The 22757-nt window shown below is 41.8% G+C and overlaps 2 protein-coding genes and 1 pseudogene across 2 annotated transcripts; all 3 read left to right on the top strand.

Annotated features, from left to right (window-relative positions):
• Positions 1 to 3973: 3973 nt before the first annotated feature.
• Positions 3974 to 8427, top strand: LOC122574381 (putative WEB family protein At1g65010, chloroplastic). The gene is made up of 7 exons (XM_043741897.1): positions 3974 to 4015; positions 4421 to 4584; positions 4658 to 4849; positions 5259 to 5461; positions 5768 to 6055; positions 6141 to 7796; positions 8123 to 8427. The coding sequence occupies exons 2-7, from the start codon at positions 4466 to 4468 to the stop codon at positions 8425 to 8427; spliced, it is 2763 nt and encodes a 920-aa protein (XP_043597832.1). The 5' UTR covers positions 3974 to 4015; positions 4421 to 4465.
• Positions 8428 to 9193: 766 nt separating this feature from the next.
• On the top strand, positions 9194 to 11125 carry LOC122574311 (chromatin-remodeling ATPase INO80-like). The gene is given in 5 exon segments (XM_043741751.1): positions 9194 to 9486; positions 9627 to 9850; positions 9923 to 10179; positions 10264 to 11043; positions 11045 to 11125. Coding segments are annotated over 5 exon segments (1443 nt in total). The 5' UTR covers positions 9194 to 9385.
• Positions 11126 to 11380: 255 nt separating this feature from the next.
• Positions 11381 to 13527, top strand: LOC122574307 (annotated as a pseudogene).
• Positions 13528 to 22757: the final 9230 nt, after the last annotated feature.

Genomic DNA, 22757 nt, shown 5'->3' with positions numbered 1-22757 from the left:
CCGAGAAAGAAACGATCGCTTAACTCTTCATTCTTTGCGTTTTCATCGGCAGGAAATTCACCGTGCTCCCTGTTTTCGCGCTGATAACAGGGGGACGAAGCCACCGAATCTCTTCCTGTAATTAGCCCCAAGGGACTACGAATCGCGTCATCGAAACGTTTAAATCGATCGTTACGATTTACACTCGTCTTACGGAGATTTTTTAACCCTTTTCTACGTAGAATTATCGTCGACAGACGAGACGAGAATTTTGGTGAAACACGACGATCCTGAACGAGCGATTTCAGGATTTCAATCGAGTTTGAGATGTAGGAATCTTCAACTTTACGTACAATGGTCAGACTGGTATATCACGAGATATCGTTAATGTAACAAGGGAAAAAATAAGAAATATACTACACACATTTACGATATGTAGTTTCATCGTCTGTTGGTATCTACGATTTATGAAAACGTAGCCGTAAGGTCAAAGGAATTTTCGTTTTTAATTTCGTAAAACGTAATTGATAAAAGTTGTCGATTTAGTTCGCGGAAGACGGAACGTAATGAATGGCTAAAATGTCATAGCGGAAATACTAAAGAGAGAGATTTCGCGATTCGAATATTGAAAGCGACAGATTGGCGATATCCAGTCCGGTGGTGAAATTCAGTGATGCAAAATGGGGAGGAATCATCGCCAGAATTATTCCCATTGAAAATCTTCTGGTCCGAATAACTGTGCGGCCCTCTTCGCTGTGAAATAGCTTCGTTCGTTTCAAATTACTTGCCCTATTTTCCTTTGTCTTGTCTCACATTTTGCGGCGTGGCCGGCCTTTCCTCGCACGTACCTCGGCCAGCCTCCATACAACGTTAATTTAGTAACCACCCAACTCGAATGGCAACGACTTTCCGTCAGACTCTCTGGAAATTACCCTTGTAAAATTAACTGCGACCCTGTTGGATATTAATTCCAGGATTGAAAGCAAACGTTCTGGCCAAACGATACGGCCCGAAACCTTCCTCTACGTTTCCCTTATCGAACCTCTGTCCTGCTTTCCAAAGCTTTGCCACGAGCTTTTCAACCGCCAGCCGAAAAGTCGAACGCAACGAACTGGCGTTTTTCTCTTAAGCGAAAAGTCGGTTGATTACGATTCAGCCAGCGCGGGACCGGTGATATTTTACTTCTTTTCGAGGCTTTACGATCCGACGTTTTTAATTTCCCCCGTGTGCCTAAAGAAAGAACGACCGAAATGCAAATTGTGACAGCAAAGTTATGTGCACCGTGGAATTAATGACTTTCTCGGATCGGCTCTTAATAGGCCGTTATGCACTTCCAGTCTGTCGTACGCGTGCACGAATTCGTTAAGCGTCGGCCGGCCGATTCTAACGAAATTGAATTATATCCGCGAAACGAGAACAAACTACGATGGAATCCAAACTGGAAGCGAGGCAAAACTGTTAACTGTCTGTTAATTATCGCGGTTAATTACGATTATTATACCTTGGATATCTCATACTTTGTTAGAGCGGCTTGTGAAAGCGTTTGAACGTTCATCGTGGAAGATCTCTACGTACACTATTTTATACGTTTCACATGAAACATCTTGAGAAATTAACATTGCAATGAGACGCGTGTGACTTTAACGCGAACGAAATTCCATTGTACATCTAATCGCAGGTAGAACAATGAGGACGATCGTGTTCACGGTTTGCCCGCTGGATAATCGTCGTCGACCGTCGCTCTTAATTTACGTCATCTTGGCCGTCATCCTGCCGATCCACGTATCAGCCGAAGCTCAAAAGAACGAACACGGGAACACGTACGTGAGCAGATCGAACGTGAACCCAGGATTGTCGAAGAACACGGAGGAAACGAAAGTTTCCATTGTCGACGACGAGAACAAGGATTCGAAGGTAAGTGAATCGACCGATTCTCCGGTGGAGCGACTAAGTAAATAAATTCGTGGTGCGATCTGAATCTGCTGGTGAAGACAACAGGGATAGATTCTTAAAGAGCAAAAGGAAAGATCCGTGTCCAGCGATGGATAACCGAAAGGACGAGTGTCTGCTGATAGCATAGCAGAACGCGGTCGACGTGGCAAACTCTGGACGACAGGCGTTTCCTTTCGGACGCGTTTTAATATCTCAAGCATTAATTTCTTTTCGTGGAAAACACACTGGCCGTCTTGCTTTGTCTTCTCGCGTCTCTGCTCTGTCTCTCCTGTTCCCTCCATGGCCGATTCGTCCTTACGCCGGATGACAAAATGACAAAGGGGTGGTCGCCCCGGGCCAGCGATATTACCGTTTCCGTTTCGGAACTATGCGAACTGTCTACAGCCCTCCAGCCCGCGTATCCAGGCCGAAAACGTCTCGTGATTGATTATGCTCGCCGTACTTTTGGCTCCTCTGCCGCCCTCCACGGAACGCGATTGATGGAGAGCTTGCGAGAGGAACGCCGCTCGGCAAACGATCTAAATATCGTTAGTACGTCTTTCAGCAGAGAAGACACGCTGGCCTAGACTTTCGTTCAAATACAACGCCGCGACCTAAATGTTTCGGTAAAATCGAAGCTGGATTTTGTGGCTCGAAATGAGAGGCAAATTAAGAACAAGTTGTCTGAGTTGGCTATACGTTAATATTTTACAATTCGATCGTAAAATTTGCCCAGAATAATTATCTTCTATACTATACAGACGCTGTTAGTCTTTAATATATTCGGGATGTTCCAAAAGTTTCTTTCGTTTTACGTGGAAATAATAAATTTATATTATTTTATCGAATTGCCTATGATCCATTTAGTTCGAATGGAACAAAATTCAATTAACATTCGATCATATACAAGAACGAATCACCTGTTTTTTTTTTTTTAAATTGAATATCAATGAGCCTACACACCTGCTCGAGCAATGAGATGGAGAAATCGATAGAAAACGACACTGACCGGTTTAATTTCCGAGAGACTCGCGTGCAAGTAAGAAAGCGATGCGAGTGAAATATCTATCTATATCGAAATCCAGCGTTCAGGAGTTTCAACAATTTTCAAGCAATCGCGGCCGAACGTTAAAGCTCAGTTTCACGGTGCACGGGACGAAACCGATAACAGAAACGCGTAATCCCGGTAGGTTGCAAATGGAAGGGAGGGATCTCCATAACGTTCAACAAGTGATCATAGGGAAGTATCCTGTTTCATTTGGAGACCGCGACGAGAATGATTAAAGATACCGGTGAGGATTTCAGCGAACGAGAACAACAACGAAATTTCTGTGACGTTCCACGGGCAAACAGTCGTTTCTGACAAAAGAAAGAAAAGGAGAAAGGAGAAAAACGAAGGCGTAGGGCAAAGTATATTAAAACGGGACTTCATTAAGGTCCGCAGGAACATAGGAGTAAGGAGAAAAAGAGAAAAACATGGTGAGAAACGAAGAGTGGGAAAAAACGGACAGAGGTTGAGCATAGCAGCCGCAGACGTCGAGCTCGGTCATGGAGGGAACTGAAAGAGGAAGATGGCGAGTGTTTATTTAGTTAAATGCCGCGCGTAATTGGGTGTAAGACTTTTTTGTTCGGCGTCGAGGCGACGGTCGTAGCGTTGTACGAAAAGGGCCAACTCTGGCTCTGGTAGGACGGCACAGGGTGACGGCAAACCCCTAACGTTTCCACGACCGAGCTTTCCACCCCTTTTTCCGCGTGCTGGCAGCCACCTGATGGCTGGCTGGCACAAGGGCCCGCCGGGAATGAGATGCAGATTGCCAGAGGCCACTTCAGCCGCTAGAGGGAGTGAATTTTTAATAACACCGTGCCCGTATCCGCGGCCCCGCGCACGTTTCTCCACGTAGAATCCCATTGTCTTGGCTGCGTCTCGCACGCGCTGGCAAAAGGACGAGAGTCGTACGATGCGTAACGGAAAGCGCACCCGGTATTATTATAGGAGGAGAATTGTCAGCGACAAGACACGCCACCACGAGAGACCACAGCGGGTAGAACGTAGAACGTCGCTTTCGTCGACGTTAAATAAAGCTTAACGCACTAGCTCTTAACGGTGGGTATAGTCGGGATAATGGTATGATAGAAATACAGCTAGGAACACGGGGCCAATTCAACAAGCTCGCGCCTACGTTCATGCATTATCATTCTTTTTCAAGTTTATTTGCTTTTTCCCTTTTTATCGACGATTCTTCCCTCTTTCTTTCGTTTGCTATCGCAAAACCAGTAGTTTGTTTATAGTGGAGTTCAGCATGTGTAGGTTTCACCGTATACGGTTTTTTCTCACCTTTGTATAGCACGTTTTGAAAAACATTGATAAATAGCCGAAAATAAGAACAGTATGTTGCAACAAATGTCTGTTGACGCTTCGACACTGCGGTATGTTAATGGAATGGAAAATAAAAATCGATCCTAGTCTACTCTTACGCAGACTTTTCCTATACTATAATTGATCTCGCAGGCGAAATCTAGCGAGGGTCAGCGAGACGAAGAGTCGGCTAAATCCATGGACGAGAACAGTCCAGCACTAAATAAGTTCCTACAAGATGTTCTGAAGGCTCAAACCGATTTAAAGTGGATAGATCAAGCACTGCGTGATGTTAATCGCGAGAAGGATTGGAAGAAGTGAGTTGTGACTAATGAAAATCACTAACCGATATTTAATACCTCGCGAATACTGAATTAAACATCTGTGAAGGAACAGTCAAAATGTTAATAAATTACGCGAGAAAAGAGGCTCCGGCGAGAACTACGAAACTACACGGCAGTTGAATAGAAATACGTACAGAGATGAAAATCCTCTGGAACTTTCCCAGAGATCGCGTTTTGATAATGACATGACGTTCAAGAGGAACGTCGATCTCGATGACGTCGATGCGTATGAAAAGGGGTATCGTATTTCCGTTATTAAAATATTCTAATGAGGAGAACCCGGTGAATGATAGAAATCATGCCATGTGTTGAGAGTTACAAATCCGAACGAACAATTTTTTGGGAATATCACTTTCTTCCGTAATTTTCGTAAAAAGCTGATTTCTTCAACGAAATTTTCTCGCGGACTCATAGGCCTCGAGAGCAATTTTTATTTCAACTACTTCTGATATCTTTTGTCGATTTAGAAGCGTTGGAAGCATAGAAGAACCGGCTTAAATAGATCGGATAAAAGGGTTGATTTCTCCCTTAAAGTAAAAGATGAACATTTGCGCGAAGTTTCATGAAAATCGGCGTGTATCAGTCACCGGGGTTTCCTCGTAAGTACGATCGGTCCTGTATTGAAAGCATCTGCGCGATTCTTGTAGAAAGAAGAGAAAAGAGGTTCACCTTTCTCCCGCCTATGACAAAGAAACGATAGACGATCAGATTCGGAAAAACTGGTCCAAGACGAAGGATCTTTGTTCTCTGAGCGACTGGCTGAACTCGTACAAAAACTCCGGGAACGAAAAGGATAAATTTGAGGATCGATGGATCCACGATTACGACGCCAGTCAAAGAAATAGACTTAGTACGATCTAATTTCGATGTATTTGGTTATCCTGAAAGGTTCCACGGGTTTAAGACGTTCAAGCTGAGAGAACGCGAATGTGAATTTGTATGTAGAGTTTTGATGTTTTTATTTAAAATTTGCTCATCGGCTAAAAATCAACCAGTCACTGTTTTAAACGAAAATGTGTAACGAGTACACTCGTGAAAGATAGCTAACTGAGATTATGATGATTAAAATGAGACACGTCAGACGCTAGGACAATTTTCAGGATGATCTACTATCGATTTTGACTTCAAACAACTGAAACGATAAAAAATTAAATAGATTCCTTGGACGGTGACAAAGAAGCAAACGCGGAAGCGGGTAACGCGTTGATCGTGAGAAATCAACGAGCCGAAACGAAGAAGAACGAGGCGACGTCGCTGGAATCTCTCAGAGAAACGATATTAGAACTAAAAAAAAGCCTGAATGAAACTGACAAAAAACGGCGCGAGAATTCCAAAAATTTGGATACTTGGAGTGTTAAAGAAAAGCAGAGCAACAAGCAGGAACAGAAGAAGCGAACTGCTGGTGGAAGGAACAACTACCGAAAAAGCGAAAACGATGACGAAGGTATAAAAAAGCGTTTTAATTTAATAAACACGTGCTTGAGAAGCAGGTAGAAAGAAAGTTAGCTTAAAATGTTGCATCTTTTCAGGAAACTTCGGCTGGTGGGAAAGTCTAGGAGCAGAAAGGTTGAATTTAAAAAAGCGTGAGCCAAGCACCGAGGATCTTGATGAGAAGAATGCTCATCTGAAAGTGTGGAGAACGAAGAGGACTGGAGTTAATAACGACGATGGTAACCCGAAACTCTTTCATAGAGCGGGGTTTGGGGACCCGTACCTTGAAGAGGACACGCTAAAAGAGCTTCATGACCGTAAAAGACGCAGCAAAGGAACGCCGTCAGATGAGAAACGTCATTTAAACGAAGCTGAGGATGGAAACAAGTCGGCAGCTGATGAGAAAAATTCCATAAAAATATCAAAGACATCTGGCTGCGGCGTCGCGGATGCTTCCGGTAAAATAGAATCTTTGTCGAATGATTTGCAAGCAAGGAACGCTTTCGAACGTGAGAGCGAATTAACGAATAATCCGGCAGATACCGTGGCTTCCGACGTCTCAAAGGCGGCCACGGATGAGAGTAAAAACACGGAAACAGGCGGAAATTGCGAACAATCGGATCTATCGCGGGAAAATCAGAACGCGATGGAAAACAAGTTGATGAAGAACAAAGAAAAGGGTGAAAGTCCCGAGGGAAATTCTTTGCAAACCTACGAATCCACGACGAATGAATTGCAGGCTGCTTCGTCTACCGAAACCCCGAATCAAGAAAATGTCGGCTCGAGCAAGGGAGAACAGGTGATCAAAGCCTTTGAACCTCAGAGGCATTTGCGCGAAAACAACGAACGCGCAAAAGAAGTCGAAGAAACCGACGACGAGCACGACGAATTGTCTTCGCAGGTGAAGAGATCTGCCAAAGATTCTGGAAATATCAATATCCTGGTCAAATCAGAAAACAAGAATCTGATCGAGTTCAGTAACGCGGATGGCGAGAGTAAAAAATTACCGAACGGTGGACAATCGCCGTTCGTGTTGAATATAGTTGACGTGAAGAAGAAGACGATCGTGGAGAACGAGCAGAAAGGTGGAAAATCGGTTTCGATGCTTTACAACATGAAGTTACACAAGTCACAGGTCGATAAGCCTGTCGAAGGTGCGAATAAACGAGATGCAGAGCCGAGAAACGACGAAGTTCCGGTTGGTAGCGTGGTGCTTGATTTTCGGAAGAATAAACTTAAGGAAGTGCCATACGAAGACACGCCCGCGTCTACGAACACGATGAAAGAAAGGAACGTGGATGAGAAACGACTTGAGAACTCTGCAGACCTCGACAAAGGATCGGAACAAAGCGGCGTCAATGAAGAAGGAACTCGAAACTGGTTCGGAGAGGCAGCTCGTAATCAGATGGCTATGAACGTCGATCACGGTGCAGCTGAGAAATGTAATGACCTAGGCGGAAAGGATAAATTTACGAACGCAGAGGGGCGGTTTAACGATAATAAAGAGAAGGGAGACTCCGTTCAGGGATCTAATAAGGAGGCAGAGCCGAACGGAGAGAATAAAGAAGGAAGAAATAAGAAATATAGAGAAATATTCATAATGACCAATGGAATAGATGATAGGATAATGAATGATAAATATGGTCAGAGAAGGATATTGCAGTATATGGAGTACTCTAACGACGATGTCGAAGATACCGATGTGAATTACAGTGACAAAGAGGAAGAGGAAAATCAACATCAGGCTGCTGCAGGTAAAACTGTTGTCCAGCTTTTGTTTCGTACTTTTGTCGTCACGTATATTGATTTTTTCGCTTAGTTTCTATAATTGTCAAGTTTCAAATAAAGTTTGAAAAAATTGATAAACTATAAACTTCTTTAACGTTTATTTATTCGACAAAATAACACGAACGTTAATTTAATTACGATTTTTCCGTAATATTTATACAACCTCCTGTAACGAGTCAAATGATTGAACGTAGATCGACTCGGTTGACCGAGAAGTATCTAACGTAAACGCTGTTTAAACGAAAAGGAAATTGATACTAGAGGAAGACAAACGTTTATGGATTATTTTCAGAGAAAAGCGACGCAGCAACACGAAGGAAAGAACGAGCCGCGTACAGCGACAAAAAGAAAGATAAAGTGAATCTGTTGATTAAAGAGAAAATCGACAAAAAGAAAAAACCTCGCCAGAGAAAAAGACGTAATCCAAGTGTAATCGAATACTACGATTACGATAGCAACCTCGAGCAGCAGGATCACGAATCGTTGTCACCGACAAGCGAGCAACAGCGAATTAAAAACAATTATCAAGACAAGAGCGCCATCGAATCCGACGCGGGACCTGGTAATCACGCGTGCACTTCCCCATCGAAAAACTAACGACAAAACTGCTAAAATCTTATGTAGTAAAGTTTCGCCAGATTTCCAATAATCCACTCAAATCATCGATTCGATATCACCAGGTTAGACTATGGGTTAAGGTGAATGTGTGTTTGGACGAATACGTCGCAGCAATTAAACGCGAAGATCTCGGCAGAAGAATATGGTAAATCGAACTTTTCATGTTCACGGACGGACAATTTTTAAATTGAACATGTTGTCGGGAGTTCCATATAGCAAACTGCACTCTCTTTATACGATTTTAATATCAAACATATTTAAATCTTTACCATTTCTTTGAATATTTCACAGATATCTTCTTTGTATAATACATTTGTTGTATTTTTATAAACACAAAGAGATGCAAGCTAAGTATCTAATAACATTTCAGACGTTTTATTCGTCAGAGAGCACGCATTCGCTGTAGCCATAGTCGCAGGCGAATCACGCTAGAGCTCATGTCTGTTTTCGTCATGTCGTAGTTGTAGACGGGGAGAGCGGCGAAAAATGTAAACCACCTATGACGGAAATCAAGAACGAGCAAGACGAGGCGATACAGAAGGAGATAAAACAGAAGGAAAAAACGGGGAACAGAGTGCCGGTACAGCAATTCCTTAATCCGGCTGGAATAGAAAATAACGTAACGAAGAAATCAGCGGCGACGTTATCGACGAAAGCTAAATTCGCGAAAGAGGAAGGATCCTCCAGCAACCAACGACTGGGATCAAGGTGAAGACAACGTGAACAGCATTAGTCGCGAGAGGTCAGCGGTAAATTCTCGAACGAAAAATAGTACAATCTATCAAATAAATGACACTGACCTGCGTGATCGTGATATTGGTGTATAGCTACGCGAGATATTTTTAAGCTCGAGTAGTGATCTTAGTATTTGGATAGGTTAAACGAACCGGTGGAGGGAAACGAAGACAAGTTTTTAGACGCTGACACGAATAACGAAATGATACTAAATCCGGCGAAGTATATTCTCAAAGTGGATACAAATTCGGATCCGGGAGCAATCGACGATTTCTGCGATGATATCCAATATCTGGATGAAAAGTATGCTATCCTAATTGGCCCTAGAAATTTCTTCGTCTCGGTATCGTTTAGCTTTGATTTTAGTCGTCTGAACGCTTCGTTACAGCATTCGTTCTGTGCAGTATTCTTCGTTATAAATATTTTATTCTCGTGTCCGCTAGAAAAGAAATAGCGCCTGACAACGTGGAACCACTGTACGAAGAGTTAAAAAAAATATACGACTGGAACGAGGACGAGACGAAAGTAAAACCTCGAATAAAGGGAGATCAAAGGATGTATCAGGAATCTTACGGCAAAGTAGATCCCATCGATAGAGTAGCGGGTGAACCGTTTAAAGATCAAGTCGAGCCTCCGCAAGTTCACGATGATCCGACTAAAACATTCGGTAAACGTTGCTGAATCAAATTTCATAGAATCGGCGCGACTCACGTCGATTATGTTCGATTTCGCCGTTCAGTTTCCAGCCCCAACTTATCGCCTCTTTTGCTCGTTTACACTGGATCAGGGAAATCCGAAATTGGCGAAAGAACGTACCCAGCCGTATCATCTGGTCGGCACGAAAGCCACGCCGCGAACGTTTCCCGAAGTAATTATTTTGCTCTTAAAAGCACAGACGATATGTTTAAAGGCGGGTCGGAGCAAAGTAACAGCACCGGGGAAAAATTACGAGGACCTAGCGCTATCGGAACGACCGGTGAATGGCAAACACAAAAGGTAAAAAACGAGTAAAATCTAAGCATTTCCAATAAATTATTGGCCCGACTTACTTTCTTTCGCTCTATAAACCTTGAATCACAGGTGAGCGGAGTGAGAAACGGCGGGGCAAAAGGAAAAGATGCCGTGAGCTGGTCATTAACGGGCCAGAAGCAATATATTGACACAGATTCGCGTTCTCCTTACGAGAACCGTAAATATCTGGAATCACAGGTTCCACGTGGATGGGAACACGTCCAAAATATAGATCGCGTGAAACAGACGATCGTTAGCTCTAAGGACCTGCATGAATCTTTTGTCGAGCCCCTGGAATGGATCGACGATTTCGACAAAGACATAAGGGTCAGACTCAGCAGAAGCTTGAAAACCGTCGATTCGAACACGCTTGCATATATTGAATCTAGTACAACGAAATATGAAAAGAGTTCGGTTAATGGTTTCATCGATAGGGCTCCGATTGAAAATGGAACGACGTTAAAGACTGAAGATTCCACCAAGGTTGCTCTCGTTAGCCATCCGCCTTTAGATATTCAACAATTATTTCAAGATGATAGAAGAACGAAAAGGGAAGTTGCGACTATTTATGATACGTATGACGATGACGAGGATCGACGTAATCGCGATTCCGAGAGAATGGACTACGATCTGTATTCGAGCGATAAAGAAAAGACGAGCGACAATTTTCAACTATTAAACTCGTACGATGACACAGATGATGAGAATCAGGAGCTATTTAACTCGAAGGATGTTCGGGAGTATGATTATCTGGACGACGACGAGGACGATTACGCAGGCATCGTTAGAAACGCAGATTCAAAAAGAAAAGAACATGCCGTTAAGAAGAAGAGTTATGGGAAAGCGTTGAAAAAAAGGAAGAAGGAAGATCGTGCCGCTAAGTCGAGTAAGAATCGCAGAAAACGAAGACATCGCAAGAACAAAAAGATGACAACAAAAAAACGTGGTAAGAAACATAAGAAAGGTACGTCGAAGAATGGAAACCGTCATACTAACATTAAAAAAAGCAAGATTACACAGGACGAAGAGAAAGCTCATAACGAAGGAGAGAAACATCAGCATAGAATTAAAGAAGAAGATGTAAGTAATCGAGTGAAATTTTTTTTTAAGTACGAACGATATAACGAGACGTAGCGTGTAATTTAATTAAAAAAAAAAAGGCTCGTCGGTAATATTTTAGACGATGAATTTGGACAACGATATCCAGAGGAGAAAATTCTCCACGCTTTTGGTAGCTGATAACGTGGAAGACGAATCGCAGATGGATTCGGCTCTTCACGGTGAACTTGCTGCGAAGATCGTGGAACAAATTTTCGACCAGGTATTCGATATTTTCTGTCACAATAGAAACGCGCAGTTATATTATATTTCCATGAAATCATCAGATACAAAAGAACGAGGACCTGAAGGTATCGTTAGGCCCAGGTCTTTATCATAAACACAATGCTAGAGACACCATGGCAGCTGACAAATCGTATCGTCAGACCAACAATGACGACGAGGTAAATGCCTAATATTCTTGTAATAATTCCCTTTAACACCTTGCAAATGCTTTATGCGTTTTACTCTCACAGATCAAACATACACAGGAGTTGTTGAATAAGATCATGCTGCTCCTTAATCGACTGATTTTCGACGAGGTTCAGAGAAAGACTTGCATTTCTCTGCCATCCGATTTGCTCGAGTTCTTGGACTGGATGTTAGAAGTGAATCCGCAAACAAATTTATTAGAACAAGTAACGCGTATTCTATTCGGATCTGACTTTACAAGTTAAATATCTCGTGTCGAACGTTTGTTTACATCCAACGTTCTCGATCGAACTTCGTTTCAGCCACCAGCATTACCATTGATACACGAGCAAGATAAAGATCATTTTCCACGGGACAAGTTCCTCTTTCAAAGTTTCCCAAACGAGCAACTCGAGGCTGAGATTAGCGAATTGTACGCAAAGATTCGATTGATAAAAAGTCTGATAAAGGAATACAGTGGTCTAGGAGAAGACGATAAGGCGAAAATTAAATCAATTCAGGAGTATCTGGTTAGATTCTTAACTCTGGCGAGCGGAGGCTCGAAACGAAACATCGAATCGTCTCACTCGACTGAGAATCGAGTGCACCATCGCTACTCTACGCTATTCTTAAACCTACCGCACCTCTTTCGACGCAGTCGAGTTTATTATCTTTAAAAAATTATTTACATCTGAGAGAAATATGGAAGAAGTGGTCGTTGATACTCGCGATGTCTCGTTTCGATTTTACGGGGAAAAATGTTTTCTTTATGATTGAAAATCCTTCTATACGTTGGAATTATCAACTCGAAATTTTCACCGTTATATGGCTAGTTTGTCCATTATTTCAGGCGAAGCAGCTAGATTTGATGCTGGAATATATTGAAGTGAAAGAGGAAGCTGAAAAAAACGGGAAATCTGCAAATGGAATAGCAGAAGGGAAAGGTGGGAAAAGCATTCCTCAGTATCAAGTAGGAATGAGTAACGCGAGTAATGCAAGTTATTCGACGAGGCCAGATAGTTTTTCGCCTTTAATGAACGCGCCGGATCTCTTGAAACTGAGCAACACAAACTTGTTCACGAACGAACAACTTTTTCAAGAAAGTAAATCCCGTAACTCTGCGACGATTATACGATTCAATGTCGATTATTTCTATCTATAAACAGTCTTTACACGCTTCAGACAGAATTGACGGTGCTCATAAAGGGAAAAGACTAACCAGGAGCCTGCATAAACATACAAAGCATAATAAAATGCCAAGAAAGCGTAAAAACCGGAAAAGGAAGCACGGTAGGCATCGCAAAGGTGCAAGTACTATTGATCAGTCACGACATAAGGACACTATGAATAAAGATGCAGCTCTGCGTCAAAAACGTGAATATCTGGGCAAAGCCTTTTGGGATTCTTTCGATTCAGGATACGAGGAACCTTTAATTTACGATTCTATGGATATGGTGAACGTGGAATCGAATGCAGACGGTGTACGAGTGGTTAAGAAAGAGGGAAAGCTCAAAGACAAGGATGATAAAAAGTATGTGTCACATCGATAAGACATAATTGGTAGATTGTGGATGATTATGCAATTCTACAGTTTTACCAGAGTAATTAGAGAAATGGGATGGTGATTTATTCGTGAGAGACACGCTGTGCAGTTTTGCGCCTTCAACCTTTTGTCATTAGTATCGCGTTCAATATCGTGATTAATTTATATTCGATAGATTAAAATGAAAATCTGTTGGTAATTTGGCTATAGATATTTTTACTTCCCGGAATTAATACGTTTCTCTTGAATTAAATTTCCATTTATTTTGCATGCTAAAGGTAAAAAGGAACGAAACGAGGTACAACGTCGAAAGAATGAAACTTGGCATAACCGCGTAAACATCCGCGGTTCAATAATTAGCGAAACGTTAAATAACTTGTATTATTACGATTCTATTTTCGCACAAGTACAGTGCTCGATCTTGGAAAGAAAAGGCGATAAACGATTTGAAAAAGGATAACACAGCAGATCAGAAAGGGAGTATTAAAATCGAAGGAGATACATCAAAATCTCTTGCTAACGTCCAGTCTCAAGAACGAAAGGATTCTAGCGAAGAAGACAAAGGTAACCTTGCAAAGATTGATAGAACTCATAAACCGGTAGAGTCATCTTTTTTTATCGAGTATTATACAATCTACATTTTAATAAAATATGTAAGTATACTATTGGAAATTATCAGTGGATCGATTTTATAGAAAAGATTTTTTTAAAACATTAAAAATCCTCTTCTTGCGAAATTTACACGTACAAAGTTAAAAAATTAAAGGATTAAGGGACGAACAAGATTAAAAGTCAATCTTTATCGCAGTTACGTATGAGTAAAGTACCTAATAAATAAAACCTGTAGGATTTGTTTGCTCTGGTTTGCTTGTTTGGTGCAACAGAACCGATTAAGACGACGATCCTTTGATCGTCATTTCGAAAAGTATATTTGTCAATGTATTTTGTTTCATTTGTTACACGCATCTTTGTATCAGACTTGATGGAAGAAGAAGAACCGATAACAGGCAAGGATCAACTAGAAGATGAGATATTGCTGCTCAATAAACGACAAGCTTGGAAAATGAAGAACGAACAACAATTGGAAGAAGTTGCTTTCGGCGAAGATATGAGGAAATCATCGAGAGACAAAGAGCTGTACGAAAAATTGACCGAGATCGATAAGAAAATAAACGATGTGGATAAGACGCAAACGAAAAATTGCAGCGTTAAGGATTACACGACGAATAATCCAAACAGCTGTAATTTATCAAACGAGGACAAGCTGAGGATGCTCGAAGAGAAGATAAATGTTTATGCGGATAATGAGCGAGAGGAGAAAGCGAGAGGTAAAAAGTGAAGGTGGAAGAGAAAGTTGCGAGAAGCCGAAGAAGTTGACAAGTTCACTAAGAATGAACTACCCGCGATAAATTGCAAGATAAAGTGAAACGTTAAAGAGATGGACGTTAAAGAAGAACTCGGAGTTCGAAGAACAAACGACAAGGAAGATGCACTACAAGAGATTATGCAATTATATGGTAAATTTGCCAAGTTCTTTCGCAATACTATAATAAAGTTCCGTAAGGGAGTTCCTCGAAAAAGTTTTCTTTTCATTCGACGAAGATAAGAAGACGACACACCGCTAAGAGAAACGATTAGTCAAAGAAGATAGAAGATCAAACATTACGCTAACTCATCGCAAATGCAATAATAACGTGCGCGACATAGTATTTAATTTTACACTTGTACGATATCATATTTAGAATAAATTTTATTAATAACAATTATCACGTTCGATAATTATCCTTCCACGTATGTACATTGATCAACAATGGAAGAAAGCAGTATCTTTCAAGGAACCAAAATATATGACTATATATCGTCCATTAACGTATTTCCCAACTGATACTTGACATTGCAAAGTGATATACATATTGTTATATATACAGTTGCTAGCTAAAGTATACTACTTTTTTCCTAAATACGTATTTACAGTAAATACTTTCTAACTTTTGTATGCACTTTCAACTCGATTCCAAGTTTTATCGACACGATTATGACTCATTTTTTTCATTGTGTCTCATTACGGTGCTGGTAAAATTACAAAATGTTTTATCCACATTCAAATTTTACTAACGTTTACTACGGTAGATGTCGAAATATTTTTATCAGCCACTCTACATTCTTAGCTGTATTTTTGTTCTTTTCGCTCTCTCAGCAGTTTCATTTAATTATAGAACGCGTATATAAATAAAGCAATAACTAGACTACAATAGTGGACATTTATAGGTGGAGTAATTGTATTTGCGACACAATAGTGCTCAGCTGCGTAATATCGCGGCGAACCGGGATAGGTTCGCGTCGTTGCTTGACAGCGGGCGTCTAAATAATTTCATCAGATACATCGATCGCCGATGAGCTTTATCGTAATTGACACATTCGCTCTATCTGGCCGACAGGCGAGCCTGTGAAACCTCGTAAATCGTCCTGTCGTTGCGATGAACCCGACGGCCTCTCGTATGTTTGCACACGCGTACAACGCCCGTGTTAATCTATGTACGAAAACTGCTTAAAGCCGGCGATTACTATCACCTAATTGCTCTCTAAGAACAGATACGATTAATCAAGCAATAAACCCGTTCTGAATCAACAACATCATACCTTACCTTAAAGCGATCTTCCCTCTAGTTTACATTTATGCAACAGAAATTTAAATTAGTAGAATTTCAGGTATTTTTTTTACAGGTAACGAAGTCTTTAGAATTTCATCTTCAACTTAACGCTGAAAAGCGAGTGAGAATACGCTTCGTCTTAACTTAAGATACATTTATAGAGTAAATTCTCATCCCTTGTGACATAATCTTACAATTTCCTGCTTCTACAAATTTTGATTAAGGCCAGATATTTTACTGCTTTACTAACTTTTTTACTTTCCTAACTTTTACCGCTTTACATTTACTTTACAACTTTTTTTATTAAGGAAGATATTAAAGACGAAATTCGACAAAGTGCACGAAGGAAAATAATTGTGTATGTTTAATAAATACTTCCGTAAGGAATACGATCGAGTTAGCATCGTCGTGTCCATTTGCAAACCAAATCGTATTGCTCTATCGTCAAGAAATTTCTCAAATTTAAGTAGAACGTGAAAGAATCTCTCCGTTCGATTTTCTTAAAGCGTCAAAGGTTTCTACCTATCGAAACAGAGGCTGGATTGGGATACTGAAATCCAATTGTAAGACAGTTCAAACACTTTGATAACCGCGTGTCCGACAATCCCAAGCAATGTTCCTCGATCATTTGCCTAACTCTTGCAAAACTTCGTAAGATTTGGAAAAAAAAGCGAATAACGAAACTTGGCTACCTGTTTCAACGATTTCATAATCCGGCTAGATCTAGCGCGAGTCCGACGGCAAAACTGATTAAATCTTGCCAAGGAGGAAAAGAGTATATCTCATCGCGGTTGCTCGTACCGTTTCTCTCTCTCTCTCTCTCTTTTTCTCTCTTTCTCCCCGTCTCCGAAACTCGCGATAGAAAAGAAGAAGAAAAGTATGCATTCTCTCGTCTCCCGGGGCACGAAATATCTCGAAAGTTTCCTCGTAAAGTAAGTCCACGCAGCGGAATTCCCCCGGGCCAATTAAATTCCCGAAATCGGACGCGCTCGCTTATGCAGGCAAGGGCAAGGTGGAATACGGAAAAGGGAGAGAATCTAACCCCGTGGTTGGCGAACGTTATTACTTATTCGACTCAAGGATTTTAAGGGCGGCCGACACGCGGATTTATTTAGATATTCCAACGGTGAGCATCTGCTCGAGGTTCGACTGGATCTCGTCTGGCGTGCGTTTTCGTCGTCGTTTTCGCTCTTCTTTCGACCCGCATTAATATACACGGAGAACCGGCGTGTCTGCGATCGTACGGAAACCCCAGCTATTTTTACATAACATTAAGTTGTTCGTGTAACGGAGTGCTGGCCCTCAGTCGTACCGACGCTTTGGGTCACTAATGGGGGTTAAAACGCAGAGGCACAGCTACGACACCAGACGCGTAGACGCATCGAGAGAAATTTCACCGATCGGCTTTCACCCTCTTCGACCGAACCACTTGCCCTTGCACGAGACGCGCGAAACTCTTTGGATCCGACGCGCGTCAAATTATTTATTATCATTTGTTTCGTGTGCAGGACAAAATCAGAAATTTGCCCACGGGAAACTTGTAAAATTGCGTGAGAACACGTGTTACCTTTACACACCACAATAGAATTATCAAAAGCAATCGAGATAATCGGTATCAGATGTTCGATTTTTGTAATTTAGTAAAATGCACGTGTATTTTCAATGATATTGATATGTTGTTGTATCGAGACAAAGACACATAGTATTAGACGTATTTATTTATTTCGCTGCATTACTTTCATTCCAATCAACTATGCATGGCATATCAAAGGCTCGGTAGTCTCAACGTTCAAAAACGGAAGCGGAAAGCAGCGGAGAGCTGCTCCTTGTGCAATTGATACGTGTAATTAAAATCATTGGCAAATTGGCGACTCGCGTCTGCAGAGAGCGTCCGTGGATTTCGTAGTATCGGACAGGTGCGTTCGACGCGACGTGCAGAAAAATTTTTAACGACGAGGAGAACCGTGATGTATTAATGTGGAGCTCGCTGGCTTTTAAAGGCGACTGATAGAATTTCACGCGGACAAAGAATGGAAGAACGACGGCGAACAATCATAAAAATGGAGGCACAGTTTCAAGAGAACATTCGGGATGTTCGGCGACTGCGATAAGTACACATTGTTCGACGCATTGCACGGCGACGTCGGAGCTATCGTTAGTCATGCTTAACCACGTTTTTCGACGACGATACCCCGTCGACGACCTCAATTTAGTGGCAACGATCGATCGATGACCGGAGTCAAATGCAAATCGCAGTCTCTTAATTGGAAAATGAATTCGACTACGGAGGCACGATTATTCGCGAGAGCAGGACCGTCGGTGGAAACTAGTTTCAATACCCATCGTACGCGTCGTTTACGCCAATTGTTTCGAGATGCAGAATTGTCCCGAGGCCCTGGATTAACTGGGTTTTACGGTCACGTCATTTAAGGAGACATTTTCGGCGTTTAGTACTCGTAACATTGTACTCGTGCTATCCGCTAAACAAACTTGAGGCTTTCGTACGTTGAATCACCAAGCCCATGAAAATAGTAGGTTTCAGTTCCTTCGTTTTTACAATGTTTAAACAAGATTGCTTTTGGCAAAATTAACCTCCGAACGAACGAATTTTTTAAACCAGAAAAACTTAGTCTCGCGTAAAGAGGTATTTTCTACAAATAAGTTTCTGCTTATAAATATTCTTTGAAATTTATACGATTTTCGCATAATTGAACTAAATACAAGTAAAATCTTACGAGCCACAAAAATTTATCTGCAGACTAGAATAACGCGAAATTGTACCGATAACAATTGTTCCACTTTGCGTATTTGTAATCAAATTTTGTCTTCTACCTCGTATCTCTCGCGAAACTTCCAATCTTTTCATATAAAATAGTTTTATAATTTACAAAATGCAACGTTTACACTGGCATATAATTCTATAAACAGACAAGACTATTCCAAAATTTCAGTACAAGACAAAACTCGTTATCTCTTGAACTATTTACACCGTTCCTAAAAAATCGATACATTATGAAAGATATTCTCTGCCGTGTCATCTTCATCCATCGAAATAAAGCTAAAAGAACGCTAAGAACAAGGAAGAAACAAGGGAAAAAACGACGGAAGAAAGGGGAGGCAGAGGTACGGAGTGAAAATCGCGATGAAGAGGAAGAGAGAGAGAGAGAGAGAAGTGGGTGGTGGTTGGTCGTTGGGACGGGGTCTGGCACGCACCCCCGAATGACAGATGGTATTTTCGCGTATCATGATCGCGGCTAGGATAGTTTCCTATATCGTGGAATATACAGCCCCGGCCTGGCATCGTCGACATGTCGATAGCAGGCCTCGCCGTGCGATACATCCACCGATATCCCCGTACCATGAGTATCCGCGGTCCATCCCCTTCGTTCGACCGCTAAATGGCCCAGCGGAGCCACCCCCATGGTGCTCAATTATTGATACTTACCCCTCGTGCCGCCTCGCATTTCCCCGGCTGCATGTTCCCGATGCGTTGCGTCCTTCGATCCTCTGTATGCGAGCGCATCTCCCTGCGACGAAAGATCAGCAAGCCAAAGTCGAAAACTCATCTGGAAAGATATAAACGTAAATGAATTTCGAGCCGCGTGGAATTTTTCATTTTCGCGCCACTTTTCAATCGCAGTTTCCTTTTCTAAACAGACCGCGAATCTTTCTGATCGATCTAGAGGCATAAAAATGCATAGAACGCGCGTGAAAAATATATATAAAATATACAAAACTTAGTACTCGTTGGAGTATTTAATAAGCGAAATGAATATGTACGTAGATGTTGTTCAAAGAATATGAATTAGCGTAAGTAAGAGATATCTCCAAGTAGGTAATATTTCGCGAGTACGCGATACTCGACGAGGCGAAATTTTCTACTTCGATATTGAAATTCTTCTTAGTGTTCGTTGAACCTTGCCTTAATTAGGACAAGTGAGAAAATAGATCGCTACCTATCTATACGAAGGATCGAAAGTTTGGAAAGTGGTAGGAGTTCGGGAGTTCGTAAATCGAAATGAAGAGAGGGGAAGGGCTGAGAACCGCTGTTGGTCGCAATGGCCTCGATTAACCGTTTGACCGGCTAGAGCGAGTGGTCAACGTTTTCCAGGCGTCCAGCTCGCCCTATTAGATCTACAGGAAGCCTGGAACAGATATCCGGAGGTGGACGTACCGTTTCAATGTTTCTTTGCATCGAATTCTGAAGCTGGTCTGTTCCACGGGGGAAAGATCGACCAGAGAGAGAGAGAGAGAAAGAGAGAGAGAAAGAGAGAGAAACAGGGAAGAACAGAGAGAGAAAGAGAGAGGGAAAAAAGAGGAAAGTGCTGTCCACTGATTAAAAGTTTTCTGTTCGACATCGTGGTCGTTCCTTCGGCGAGGCTGGCTCGATGTGAGATTAATCGTGGCTTCTTCGACCAAACCGTAGAAACCAAAAACCGATATCGGTACGAATAAAGCGAAAAGAACAGAGAGAAAGGAATAAATGGAAGGTAGAAGAAGGAAAGGAAGAAGGGAAAAACGCAAACGAATCGAATGGATGGCATTGAAAATATAATCTAGCCCACGGTCTTTCCGTAAACTTTAAGACATTCGTCTATTCGAGGCTCGTTCGTCAAGCGAGTCGAGGAAAACGAAAAGAAAAGAAGCAGCCTCCATAAAGCGATCGGGAAGACCCTCGCCCTTACACCCATAGACGCGAGGCCGCGTCTCTCCTCTAAGTGTATTAGACTCGCGTTTCGGGTCGTGGAAGAAGCTGTGCGGGGGGTTTGGGTGTAAGCCGGAGGACGGTTTCGAAGGGTGCGAGAGGGTGGTCCGATGCCTGTACCCCGCTAATGGCACCCTCGGGGTATTCCCGGAGAACCCTCTCGTATTTATTATTTAGCGAGGATACCGGTAGGTGGAAGGAAGCGGGTGAAAGAGTAACGAAGAAAGAGGACCAACGGGGTAGCGCGAACGTGAAAGAGAGAAAGCCTGCAAGAGAGGGTCAGCAATGGCAGGCCACGAGGATTTATCCGCAAACATCACACATCGGTCGTAGACTTCCGTTAAGCACGATTTCGAGAATGGAAACCGCAGGAAATTAACGGTGACACGTGGTTCGACTGGACACGTGTTTAGCCGTGTGCTAACGATGAAAAATACAGTACCCGAGCTCCGATCGAACCTCTAATCGGCACTTTAAAAATGATAATAATAATAATTCCTGTTAATGCTAACGGCATAAATCCTTCATTTCTTTTCTCTTATTTCTTCTTTTTATAGAAACGTATGAAGCAATAGCGGCGAATGTAAGAAAAGAAAAGAGACAGATAATAGCGTGATAAGAAAGAAACAGGACTGGCGGGGTCAGTCAGTTCGCAGCAGGTTACGTACAGCGACGAGAGCAGAGCATTTGAAAGAAATAAATTATCGCGAAAGTGAACGCGTCACAGACGCGTGATTTTTCAGATGACATACAGGAACATAGAAGTTTGATCTATGTTTTAATTTCCAGAAGAATATCTCGTACAGATGGCAACTACGTGATATCGCGTAATAGGCATGCTCGGTGCGATGTACATGGGAAATCATTAAAGAGTTCGTCATTAAAAGTACGTTACAATGGCGGAGGGAAATCCGAATGGAAAAAAGCCGATCGAAGATTTATCGGGACGGTATCAATAGAAGAATCGGTTCACAGATTACGTGGTGACAAAACAGCTGGAAAAACATCGGGACGAGGGAAAAACAATCGAAGGGGAGGCGAAAGGGGGTTGGACGAGGGAATCGGGAAAATCGGAAACAATTGTCGCTCGTGTATGTTCGAAGAGAGGACTTGTGCGCGCGCAATTTGCGCGTCAGGAAAATGCATGCTTCGATGGCAGCAGCTGCGGGATGTTATTGATACTACATTTCTCCCGATTTGACGAATTGCCGTATTGGACTAATGGTCCGAATACGAAAGCCCCCGCCGATCCAGACCCAGCTTCTGACTCGCGGCTTCCTAGCGAAATTGTTGACCCCCCGTAAAACTATAACCTGCTCATAATTCTCCGACATTTTCGGTCTGGAGAAGCCGGAGGAAAAAACGAGGACGTGGTCAAACAAATGGCAAAGGTAATACCGATACTTCTGCTCCGTTTACTTTTCGAAAATCAATGCCTACCAATCGAGTCTTTCTCCATTTGCGTGATGTCTTTCTCCGTTGAAAAATTGTTCGTTCTTACCGTGTATCGCGTATCGGATGTTGGGCTTCTGATCGAACGTAATTTGTTACGTAATGTATTTCGACAAATTATTCGTAAGAGTTTAGAATATTCGGAGAATGTAAGAATGAATTTTGAAATTTCCTTGAAAACTATTACTATGTATAGTACTATATATAATACAATATGTAATATAATATGATAAATAATATAAAAACTATTATTACATATATAAATTGAAAAACGCGTCACACACGAACATCATTCATGTTTATACGCTAAAGATACTGTAAATACGCTTGCATGGTCAGAGCTAATCCAAATGCAAATTTGTATTTTCCAATTTTTAAACTCGACCTTAAATTCATAGAGTGCTTTACACGCGTTGCATCGTTCGAAAACTAGTTAAATTATACGTATTACAATTGTAAGTATTTTTCAAATTGCTACGTATGTAACTGTATGAGAGTAAAAACCTTAGCATATGCAGATTAAACGCTATTGACTAGGAGAACGATATGTATAAATGGAGATGTTCACCGTGCTATATATATTTATGTAACAAATATACCGTCTACGTTTCGATCTATTCTAGTATTTGGAACGGATTCAAGTAGACTAATATAAATTAGAAGTTCTTACCAGAAAAATCTGTCGTAAAGGTGAACCGGAGCA

This window comes from Bombus pyrosoma, linkage group LG13 (genome assembly GCF_014825855.1).
Source record: "Bombus pyrosoma isolate SC7728 linkage group LG13, ASM1482585v1, whole genome shotgun sequence".
Classification (NCBI taxonomy): Eukaryota; Metazoa; Arthropoda; class Insecta; order Hymenoptera; family Apidae; genus Bombus; species Bombus pyrosoma.
This window is presented reverse-complemented; position numbering and strand designations above follow the sequence as displayed.